The sequence below is a fragment of the Talpa europaea genome, assembly GCF_964194135.1.
Source record: "Talpa europaea genome assembly, chromosome: 4".
NCBI classification, from domain to species: Eukaryota; Metazoa; Chordata; class Mammalia; order Eulipotyphla; family Talpidae; genus Talpa; species Talpa europaea.
The window spans coordinates 103396624-103409264 of record NC_140070.1 but is presented as its reverse complement, the minus strand read 5'-3'; the positions used below and the strand labels follow the sequence as shown (position 1 = coordinate 103409264).

Below are 12641 nucleotides of genomic sequence, written 5' to 3'. Positions count from 1 at the left end.
TTAGTGTAAAATGCAAATAACAAGCTTTTAAAATTTTTCATCCAGGCTTTTATCTAAGGAAATAATCTGACATCCGGACAAATATTTATGCATGAAAATGTTCTCTACAGGATGATTTGTAATAGAGAGATACAGTAAACAACTCAATCCTTCAACATTATTGTACTGGTTAAACAATTTATGGTGCCATTATACAATGGAATATTATGTGACCACAAAAAGCATGTACAAAAAAAGCATTTTTTATTTTTATTTTTTTAAATATTTATTTATTTATTTATTTATTTATTTATTTATTTATTTATACAAGCACTGGGTACAGTCAGAAGCGCGGGAGGGTGAGAGAATTCACCAGAGCCAGAGCGGGGAGCAGAACAGGCAGACTGACGAAATACACTGCTGAGGGGAGCAGCAGGTGCGGCAGGAGAGGTCTGTCACACCATGTGGGACCCTCGCCGGCGGCTGGGTATCGAACTGGCGCTGCAGAGGCTGCGGGCAGCTTTGCTGCCCAGAGCTCAACTGCTGTGCCACCAGGGAGGCCCCCCCTCCAAAAAAAAACATTTTTTAAAAAATAAGGAAATACAAGATAACATTAAGAAAAATGTAGAGGGGGCCTCCCCTGGTGGTGCAGCAGTTGAGCACTGGTCTGCGAAGCTGCCTGCAGCCTCTGCAGCACTGATTCGATACCCGGCTGCCAGCGAGGGTCCCACATCGCGCGACAGACCTCTCCTGCTGCGCCCGCTGCTCCCCTCAGCAGTGTATTTCATTGGTCTGCCTGTTCTGTTCCCCGCTCTAGCTCTGGTGATTTCTCTCACCCTCCTGTGCTTCTGACTGTACCCAGTGCTTGTATAAATAAATAAATAAATAATTTAAAAAGAAAAAAGAAAAATGTAAAGGAAAATATGCATGGAAAAAGGATTTCAAGAAAAAGAATTAAATCCCCTTCTCCCACCCAGCACAACAAACAAATGAAAAAACTAGAGCAATTAAAGAGCAAGATGAAAAAACAAAAATATTCTAACAAAATAGAGGGCAATTTTATATCCTACGGGTGAATTTCCCAAGTAAGCCATGAATTCCAGAGGTCAGGGTGGGAAGGCCAGACTCACAGAAGGCTGGTGAGATACAGCCTTTAGGGCGACGTGGGTTTTAATCTTGGCTCTGCCTTTTTGGTTGTGCCTTTGGCAAGTTTCTTGATCTCTTGGCACCACCCTTTCCTACCCTGTGAAGTGGGGATAATCTTAACATCTATTTCACAGGATTTGTTGTGAAGATTAAGTGAGTTAATATACTGAAAGTGCTTAGAACAATGATCCAAAATAAATACTCAATAAATATTCATTATTTGACTACAAAGAATGTAATAAAACTTTTGCACAATGAAAGGTACCATAAAGAAAGCTAAAGCAAGCAATGGATATGAAGAGAAAACAAGGATAACAGATACAGATTAGTATTCATAATTATGGAGTTCTAGATGAAGAAAAAGACAAATCACCTAACAGAAAAATGGGCAAAAAGTAGGACTAGGTGGCACCGGAAGAAACAAGAAAGGTGGATTACCACACGAAAGCATGCTCAACTTCCTTGGAAGCCAGGAAGCTGCAGATGAAAGGCCTTTTCCTCCAGGTTAGCAGAAATAGGAAAAGTTGACAGTACCCAGGGCCGGTGAGGACACAGGCGCTCTCACAGCACCAGGTGTGATGAAACTCTCTGGACAAAAGCTGGCAGCATCCACTAAAGCTCAGGCACATATATCCTGTGACCCAGCCACTTCACTTTTTGGAATTAGTCATAAATATTGAGACATGGTCCCAAATACATGTTTACAAATGTTCATTGCATTATTTCAATAATGAAAGACTGGAGACAAATGTCAATCAAGAGGGAATGGTTTAGCATTTACAGTGTATCTAAATTATAAAATACTAATCAGAGGCTAAAAAAAATTGAGGCAGATTTATAGGCCAACATTTACATTACATGAAAATGAGTCCTAGGGCAAGTAAGGGATAATTAGGCAGCTTCAGGGGCAGTGCAGGGACTTCAGGAGAGTTAAGGAAGGTTCCAGAGATAAGGGCAACAAATTCCAAAAGGGGACTAATCAAACACACCAGGACTAAGAGCAAAGGACATCCTGGACAAGGACAATAAAAGGACTCTAAGATAAGGGGCGGGACACAGAGTCTTAGTTCTAAACACAGAGACATTTAGGCAGTGACTGAGACCACTGAGATCTAACCAATCACAAAGAGCGTGGTGGAGCTTTAGAATAATTAGGGAATGAAGGTGTATATTCCCTAAGGCACGATTCCATTCAGCTCCCTTGCCCTTTCCTGGCCTGGTTCCATTGGCCTGGGAGTCCCATTTTATTTCTGTTCCTTTTCTCATCAATAAACTTCTTTCTCTAAACAAATCTGCCTCTTCGCTTGCTTGCCTGAGCATCAGCGAAGTTCCTGCTGCAGCTTCCTGAGACACCAACCCATGGTGGCCTAGTGGCTGGAACTCAGTGCTGCCCCTGCAGCCTGGGACCCGTTCCTGGCTGGAAGACTAGGCCTGAAAACCTGAAATTACGGTATCAAAAACATCTTTAAGACTTACTGGTTTAAGTAAAAAAAAAAAGCAAATCACAGTAAAATGGATATGAAATGATCCTATTATATAAAAAACAAACACAAAAACCTTGCTGTTTAGGCAGAAGCACAGGAGAAGGATGTACCAACTGTTAGCAGTGTCAGCCCTGGGAAGGAGACCATTTACACCACATTCTTCTGTATCCTCCCCTGAACCTTATACTGAGAGCAACAAGAAGGTCGTCAATAAGATTCCTCAATTATTTGTGCAAATGGAAAATGAAAGTGATGACATGAAGTAATATTATGGCATGAGCAGAAATCTACACATCAGAAAGTCAATTTAGGTGTGTTTATTTTAAAAAATGAAAGTTAAAAATAAGAAAAAGAAACTAGCAGGCATAGTGCCTGAAAGTAAAAAGTGGTTGACTCTGGATAACGGGATTATAGGTTGTCTTTCCTTAATCATTTCTACTTCTCTGTACTTTCTAGATTTGCTACAAAGATTGCATATTATTTTGAGAAAAAGGCAGAAATAAAGTAAGAAGCAGGAAGTCGGAGTCTCATGGGAACCTGCTACCGAATCCAGAGACAGCCCGGGTCCTAGGAGGCAGGATGACCCAGCAGCCCCCAGCACATACCTGCTGGGGGCCAGTTGTGGCAAAGAAAACATCTCATCCCAGGCCTATTGCCAAGGAAGGGGGTGGGTGGAGGACAGCAGAGCTGCCTGTAGTCTGTAGCCCTGCAAAGGGGATTGCAAGGGGGTGCTCTCACCTTAGGCATGGGAGAGACAAACTCTCTTGCTCCTTTTATCACCCCCATGTGAGTATTTCTCACTCAGGTCATATTAGTATAGCATGTGTAGCATCCCCCTGCCTAGCGCAGGGCTGGAGTGATGTGGAGAGGGAGGAGCAGGTGGATGGATACTAATGTAACAAAACACAGTGATAAGAGCACATGACTGACAATGCACAGTCTGACGCTGCTCAGGATGCCACAGAAACCAAAGGCATGATGAATTAATGGCTGTCAGTGTCCTGCTGTCACATCCTTTTCAGACACTATCCTCATTCTCTGTGGGATCTGGTGCTGCAGCCTCCCACATCCATGCCAGGCCCCACACCGAAGGGCAGATGGACAACAAAGGGGAAAGTGTGGAGGGGCGGCTCCCAAGGCTGTGGGGCCCAGGTCTTGTCCAGGTGTGTGAGACATCAGTGGACATGTCAGAGCTTACTGCTCACACATGAGGCAACCTGCTTGTAAATCTCTGTCCCTCCTTCCCCAACTCCCTCATTGTGACCTGGGGCAGGACTGGGGCTAATGGAAGTGGAAGGTGTAACTGTCCTTATTTGTTACAATGAAGACTCAGGCATCAGATGTAGAGGCTGCTGAAGAATCTGTGTGGGGCTTCTGAAGAGCGCCAGCTGGGAGGGTGGTGGAAGGGAAGGAAGATGAAAAGGAGAGGGGAGAGGCTAAGAAGGGATGTAAGGAAAACTGGGAAAGAGAAAAAGGAAGCAGGAGGCCAATGGAGGTGTTTGATGACCTGCCACAACCAAGGCACCTGCCTTTCCTGTCATGAACCTGGGGGTGAGGCTCCCAGGTACCCCTTAAACGTTCCAGGCAGAGAAACGAGTCGGGACTTGCCTCTGGAGCCTACTGAGGCAGGAGACAAGAAGCACCTACCTGTGCAGGCCAGGAAGAAAGCTGACAACCTCCTCCTGGTCTTTCAAAGCATGACCAGGTAAGAAACTAAAAAGGAGCGCCTACTCCGTGCACAGAAATAACACTGCAAGGAAGATGGGGCTCTCCTTGGGAGTCAGAGTCAGGAATGCTAATTTTCATCTCTAAACTTTCCTATAAAAGCCCTCAGCAAAATATACATGAGTTCTTTTGTAATTAGCAAAAAAGCCATGAAAAATAAATTCAGCTTTTTAGTTTGAATCCCATGATTTCAGTCCATTGGGATCTTTTAACATCTTAAAGTAATTGTTCAATACTTTGGCTAGCTATCTCTTTTCCAATTCTAGGTCTTAAAAAAATTTTAAGTATGCCTTGTTTTTTATAGTTTCAACAAAATTGCAAATACCACCCTCTAGACAGACCAGGCCAGACTCACAAGTCATAAAGCACAAGGGGAATGTGCCCCCACAGGTGGTCCCATCCTGCCAGGTTCCTCCTATCACAAGGAGGCAAAAAAAAAAAAGTCACACCAATTCAACAATCTAGTGATCCCATCCCAAGAAACAAACCAAGCCTATCTGGCAATCCTTAGTAGAAGCCATGGTCGCCTACATTGACAGATCTCAACTTGCTTTTCTTTTTTTTTTTTTTTTTTTTTTAAATAGAGGCATGCTTTATTTATTTATTTTTTTGTTTGTTTGTTTGTTTATACATGCACTGGGTACAGTCAGAAGCGCGGGAGGGTGAGAGAATTCACCAGAGGCAGAGCGGGGAGCAGAGCAGGCAGAAGGACCGAAGTACACTGCTGAGGGGAGCAGCGGGCGGCAGGAGAGGTCTGCACGCCATGTGGGACCCTCCTCTGGTGGCCGGGGAGCAGCCGGGGATCGAACCTGCGTCGCAGAGGCCGCGGGCAGCTTCGCAACCCAGCGCTCAACCGCTGCGCCACCGGGGAGGCCCTCAACTTGCTTTTCTAAGTCTGCAAAATGGTCTATTTCTGAACCATTCTTGGTCTGGGACTGACACCTGTACAACAAATAGATGGCGTTGTTTCCAGAAAAAACCTTTTCTGAATTTGGTATACCAGGGACAACACTGCCAGTCTCTGGTCTTTTGACATTTGTCAGGTTCCTCAAACACCACAGAAGTGGTTTCCTGATCACTGTGGGGCTCTGGAGAACCCGGGCCTGAGACACAGCCCTCTGCTCTTAGCTCACCCCGCCTGAGCCCCGGATTCCCTCATATTGTGTTTGTCCACCCTTTCCCAGGCCAATGCTCCTAGACAAAGAAGAGCTGTGTGAGAGATTTCTTGCTGCAGAGCCATTCCCATCTAACGGGGACTCTAACAGGCATTCGTTTCACCTCCCGCTTTGCCCTGATTATTCTTACTCTGCCAGTCCAGCAGAAATAAACCCATACGGCACACACATGCAGACCTCCCACTAGAGAATGCAATGTCCCTAACAGGCAGATACCCACCAATAGAATCCTTGGATATCTCTACTCACCAAGTTTGAAATCAGGGCCCCCACAATGGGGCTCTACACAGAGCAGGGTGGCGCTCATAATATTTACTGGTAACAATGACTGATGGGGAAAACAAATGGTCTATTTCTAAACCAATCTCTCCTTGGTCTGGGACTGACACCTGCACAACAGATAGATAGAAACCAGATGCCATCTGGTTTCTAGTTCCCATCCCCTAATTTAGCTCTAGAACTCATTTTCCCATTCAGTAAGCCTTACTCTACACCCCATAAGTGACTTGACTCAGTAATGAGTGAGACCACTGAGGTTCATAAGGTCAGAAAGCAGAGAAAGGAGGGTCCCTATGGCTCAGCCCTTGGGCCCCAGGTCCCGCAAGCATCAATTATTACAATGTACAGCTCACCACAAAAAAAGAACACAGATTAAAAAAAAAAAAATGACTAGTTTGCAACGAGAGTTCTCAGAAAGGGCAGAAAGGGCTTAACAATTATTAAACAACCCTATCTATCTGGTACTTATTGTTTTTGGATAAATTCCAGGCTTCATCAAAGGGGACATATACTCTTGCCTTCATGCTGTGATGCACAAGCCACAGACCACTGCTCAAACCGCTGCGCTTTCCTGGGGGCTGGGCAGGCTCCAGGAAAGGATCAGCACACAGGGGTGAAGGAAGCTAGTGTCTGCCTTTACTGCAGAGAAAGAGATGCAGGCAGTGTGATTTCAGCTCTAGATTCAACGTAATAACTTCCTGCAAGACTTGCTTCAATCAGCAACTCTGAGGCTGGCCAGGAGAGCACATTCAGCTAGAGCACTGCAGTGCTGCCTGTCAGGTGATTTTTCAAGTACCTTCAAGCACAGGCAGGGACACTCTCCTGAGGCCCTATCATTGCTCTTACTCAGGAGAGTCTTTGAAACTTTCTGTTTTGGCCAGTTTTTGAGATTCAGAAGAAGAGCCAAAGGGAATACTTTTCCTTTGAATTCTCTTAAGAATTTGGTACTTTTAAGAAAGGAGTCAGGGAAATCCCCCGCAGTGGTCTGCTTCTGAACATTTCCCGACTCCCAGAACCAGTCCCCTGTCACTGGAGGGGAGGCCAAAGGCAGGCAGACAGAGGTCGGCAGTACTGAACTCACAGAATAGTGAACTATTTGTACCATTTCTCTGAGCAACAGTCTCCTTATCTGTAAAATGGGGCTAATCATATTCATTTTTCAGCACTGTGGGGAAGATGAAAGGAGATGACCTTGCAGGAAGCCACTTTGTCACCATAGGGTGATAAGCAGCTGTTAGCATAAGCTTCCCTATGGCTAAGGCAGCTGACAATGTGTTCTCATCACTGACTGTGCCTCTGTGTGCTGGACTAACTATCCTCATGCACTTGATCCTAGCTGTTATTTCTCGTGTATTTTACTCTTCCACAATCTCTTACCTGTCATTACTGGACCAAAGAGCTGGGCAGGAAGTTATGAGAGAATCAAGCCCCCCTACAGGTCCCTCTCTCTATCCATTGGGAAGGGATGGTGTACTCTTACTGAGAGCTGCTCCCAAGAACTCTGGGGTTGTCACCTCCTTGTTTTCACACCATCCTTACTCACCTTTCCAGGAGCAGCCTTCTCCCTCTTGGAATGGGGAGGACGCTAGTCTTAAAAAGTCCTGAGCTACGGGCTTTCCAGCCATTACTGCAAACACTAATTTACAGCATTTGTACATTGTCCTTCCTTATCCACTGCAGTCTCCAGGCTGTGATGGATACCAGGGAAAACAGCGAAGGCATATGAGGTGCCAGGGGCCTGAAGTTCCAGCCCCGGCTCCCTGTGCCTTCTCAGCTGCCGGCCCTCTTGAGGCTCCCTCTTGAGGCTCCTCACTTGTAAGATGAGGGTGATTACTATTATAGTAATTGCTAAGGGCCCTATAAGTCCTAATTTCTTCAATTTTGGGAAAGCCATTTGCATTTCCTAATTCATGCTGACTTGGAGGACACTCATGTCCACCAGGTTATCTGAGGACACAAGGCCTGGTTAGGACTTCTGTGCTGTTCAGATGGTAATGCAGAGTGGCTGTGCGCACAGTGAGGAGGGGACCTGGCCTGGCACCAGTGCATCCCTGGCATAGAGGAGGTGCCCAACAAGGAAGTGCTTGTGGACTCACGTTCCAGAGGAGCGTGCCTCCTAGACTGAGGGAGGAGAGAATGTGGTGGGGAAGGGCACGGTTCCACTCACATGGGGCGTGGAACATGACGAGGACAGAGGAGTGTTCCTTCACAAACTGGTCAAAGTCTTCATCGGTCAGGTGATAAACGGAGCCGCCCTCATCTGCCCAGGGAGTCTCGGGGACCTGGGGCTGTGGCGGCTGCGGACTGGAAGACCAAAAACAGGCAGAGCTCAGAGCAAGCCCCGGGGCCTAAGCAGCCCTTACAAATCCAGCCCCCGGACACAAAATCCCCAGTGGCTCCTGCTCCAAGAGCTTCCCAGAAACCCTCACCACCGCCCCACCTCCCACCCCCAGAGAAGGGGTAGGTGGCATGGCCCTGCCCCCTCCACCGTCCCCTCAAAGCCCCAGAAGTGCTTAGCTGATATCCTATTATAAATAGTGGCTTTTAGCTGTAACTCTCCAGGCAGCTCAAGAAACCTCACTTCCTCCCAGGAATGGGGGGGGGGGGGGTTGTTAGCATCTCAAGCTCTTTCAAATTTTCGGCAAACTGGCAAGAATAAATAGCAACAGTCAAGAATGACCTTTGGAAAAGCTCAGTTGTGTTTAGCATTGCCCCACAGGGCAGGGAGAGGGAGAGGGAGTAATAGAGAGGCGGGGTATGCACGTGGGGATGAGGCGGAAAGGGTGTCTGAGCAATAACAAAACTTGAGGGGAGGGGCTGGGGGCTGGGGGGGGGGTGTCACATGGGAGGTGCAGAGGATAATGGTCGCAGTGAGGACGACTGGAGCCAAGGGAAAGGACGGTGTCTACACTACTTTACTAGTCCTTCTGGGAGACCAGGGACAACTTTTTCTAGCTCTCCCAGAGGCAGAGTGCTGCAGCACAGAGTTGAGCTTGGAGGTCAATTTAAATCTCAACTCTACTACCCAAACCTGCAAAACCTCAGGATGCTGCCTAGCCTCTCTGGAGCCTGCTTCCACCGGGGATTCCTAGGTACTGATAGCTATGTTGTTGGCTATTATGAGGGGGCAGGATCACAAGTGCCTGCTCTTGCTCCAAAGATGAGGACAAGACTGCTTGTGACATACACTGCCTGTGGCTTTAACTGCCACAAGCACCTTTGCTAAAGCACCTTAACTGCTTTGAAAAAAATCCTTTGGGGACTTCCCCTGGTGGCGCAGAGGTTGAGCACTGGGCTGCAAAACTGCCCACAGCCTCTGCAGCGCCGATTCGATCCCCGGCCCTGGCAAGGGTCCCACATGGTGCGCAGACCTCTCCTGCTGCACCCGCTGCTCCCCTCAGCAGTGTATTTCAGTCAGTCTGCCTGTTCTGCTCTGGTGAATTCTCTCACCCTCCCGCACTTCTGACTGTGCCCAGTGCTTGTATAAATAAATAAATCAATCTTTAAAAAAAAAATCCTTTTGGATGACAATGTGAAAGGACAACCATTGTTTCCTGTCCTTGAGAACCTACTACAGAAAAAAGTAGAATTTTCAGCAGCCAGAGCTGAGGTTTCATGAAAGCCATGTGGCCAACACAATGGAGTCTGCCACCCCTCCCCCAGGCAGGATCTGGCTTGGACATCACCCTCAGCAGTCTCTGTGGCTTCTGAGTGACCCTGCTGGCAGCCTCAGACACCCTGGTTCCAAGGAATGGGAAGAGGCAGAGAAAGGGCAAACCACTCTCATCCCACATACATCTAACATCAGACAGGGCTGGTGGTAAAATCAAGTTTTGGAATGAGTCACCAGCCAACACCATGAAACCCAGGTTCCTATAATTGGATTCAAAACACCTACCCTCAACACACCACCAAGTCCACTTCAGGGAATTTATTTTATAATACACCTGGCACACATCAAAATTACGTGCATTCGAAGATATTCACTATAGATAATTTGTCATACCCAAGACTGGTAACAACCCAGAGTTTGTTGATAGGAGCTGGCTAGGTATACTGCAGCCCATCCATACTACGGAGGGCTGAGCACAGTGAAGAAGAACAAGGAATGTCCCCACAACCAATGTGGACACACTGCTGGATATAAGCAATAGTCCATAATGTGCTAACTTTCACATAGGAAAACATAAAAAAATTTATTCACATTTGCTTGTATCTGAATAAAGAAACTAAGCAAAGTTGTTACCTCCAGGGGGATGGGAGGGAGAAAAGGATGGAGAATACAGGTAGAAGCAAACCTTTTCAGTGTCTGATTTTCAAGTATCTTTAATTTTTTTTAATTATGTGAATAAAATGTACTGAAGAATTAAATTAATTTTTTAAAATCCAGTAAGAACACACACACACAGAATGGAGAAACTGTGACTCAGCAGTGGCAGAACCATATAAAAGCACCTGAGAAACTTCTAGTTAAATATGGAAGAGAACATACTCCAAAACCACTAAAATAATACAGGAGAGAAGAAAAAGAGTATGAATCCACAAGAGCAAAAAGAACAGAAAAGAAGACACAGTGAAGATGGAAAAAGAGGTCAGTGTAATATTAGAAGCAAAACAGGACAGAGACCTGAAGACCGGGCACCAGCAGGGGCAGGGCCTGAGAACCACTCTGATCTCAAAGACAAAGGTTCCAACCTGGAAACACCAGCATCTTGAAGCTGGGCTGGGGCCTGGGCTGAAAACCAGAGGCACAGTGATGGGATAGCAGCAGGGCTTTGTGTCTCTCTCGCTGCCTGCCAGGCCACCACCCTCTCTGACATAGGAGACAATAGGAAGTTCACTTTCTCTAGGAGGGGCTGTGGAGCTGGCATGGGGATAAGAGGCTTTACTGGAAAGAGGGGGACTGAATAGAAATCTGAGGCACAAATACTACTACTGAATTATGCTTTTTGTTGTTTGTCTCTCTGTAGACTAAGGCTCCCTCTTATCTCTGCGCCTTCTGCACCTAATACACAGCAGATATCCAATAAATACTTTTTGTATAAATGACGAAATGAAAGCAGAATGGTTGAAGGAATTAGAGGAGTTCCAGACATGGGGACCATGCTAGCTATCTTTAAATATTTCAGAATACACTGGGAGGAGAAATTAAGTTTTATTTTCCATGTCCCTAAAGAGGAGAACACCAACAAGTAGAACCATCAAAGAAAGAAATCTCTGCTCAATAGAAGTTAAGAATGTTCTATCTGTACCAGAGAGAGGGAAAGAGTCAAACCGTGAGTCAGAAGTCCCAGGTTTGAATCCTGTATCCTCCACTTAACCAGCTTTAGGGGCTTTTAGACACTCAAATTGACTGAAACATCTACAGGACAGTATATTTATAGGCCTTTCTTTATCTACCACTCAGGTACATTTAGACAGATGATGGATGTGAGATACTTTGTAAATTTATAAAGCACTACCCAAATGTTCCTATATATCATCCATAACCTAAATCTTAAGAATTATTCAAATATGAGTGGGTGACCTCACAATGAGTCAAGGCCATGTCCTCTCTGAGGTCTTTAAGTGGGACTTGAGGAAACCCCATATACTCCGGAGGAAATGCAAACACCAACAGGGAACTGCTAGGGCAGACATGCTGACTCACATCCCTTTCCAACCCTTCCCTCTACTTCAGGGCTCTCCAGAACTGGGAAGTGGGCACAAATTCCTCATCCAAGGTAGGTACATATGCCACAGATGCAACCAGAAGCATGATGAGTTAGGAAAGCTTTGCTTTTGCTTTCAGCTCACTTCTAGTTGGTGTAAAAACACACAGGTTGGAATGAGTAGCTAGGCCAAAATGGATCGCCACATATGTATACTCTACCTGCCAACCCCAAGGCGGTGGCGTGAAATCTACAGCGAGGGAAGGAGAAATGCAGGCTTAAGGGGCACATCCACCATGGTCAAGACATCTGCCCCAGAGGCCTGGGACACTACGACACCAGAGTCTCCTGTCCTGCCCCACACCGTGCCCAGTCACCAGCCGCTTGTCAAGAGAGTGGGATCCAGGTTCTTCCCTCCAGGGCTTCTGAAGGCCATCCAGAGGATTACCAAGGCTGGATCCACCCTCAACCTTTCCACACTAGCCACACACAAACAGCGAGCAGACAACAGAGAGGCCCAGGGGAAAAGTCGAGGGAGGCAAAAGCTGAGATCACTGCTACCCTCCCCTCCACCCCGGATTTGGGGGAAAACTGGTAAAGACTTAACACACCTGGCACAGGGGGAAAAAAAAAAAAAAAACCACATGCAGAGCTGGATGTTTGCAGGGAGGAAAATCTGGATGGAAACTCACCAAAATATCACCAAACCTTATCTTTGGCTAGTGAAGAAAGCTTTTCTTTTTGTTTAACTACATTTTAAAGTGCTGTTGTCTTTATTTATTTATTATTTATTTATTATTTATTTATTTATTTATTTTTTGTGTGGGACCCTCACCAGCGGCCGGGGAACGAACCGGCGCTGCAGAGGCTGCGGGCAGCCTCGCCGCCCAGCGCTCAACCGCTGCGCCACCAGGGGAGGCCCTAAAGTGTTGTTGTTTTTAAATATAACAACACATCTCACTTGAACAGGCTTAAAATGAGAAGAGAGTTTTAAAAAATAAAACCAATTGGCAGCACAGGGACATCAACATCAGGAGCTCTTACTGAGGTGTGAGATGAGGGGACTTACTGGGGGTCCTGTGGAGGCTGCCTTCCTGTGCGCTGAGCTGGAAGAGTGGGTCATGTCTTCCAAGAAGTTGCCCCCAATGTGTTCTCTGGAGGCCAAGGATGGGGGCAGCTCAGGGAGATCCAGATGCTCCCTC

General features: G+C 46.4%; 1 protein-coding gene across 1 annotated transcript in view; it reads right to left on the bottom strand.

The window, feature by feature from the left end:
* PDIA5 (protein disulfide isomerase family A member 5) overlaps positions 1–12641 on the bottom strand; it is a gene marked incomplete at its 3' end in the record, with an annotated part of 87939 nt that overhangs the window by 19242 nt on the left and 56056 nt on the right. Inside the window, exon 11 of the mRNA XM_084232210.1 lies at positions 7956–8092. Within this exon, the coding sequence (XP_084088336.1) occupies positions 7956–8092 (137 nt within the window). The remainder of the gene's footprint in view (positions 1–7955; positions 8093–12641) is intronic.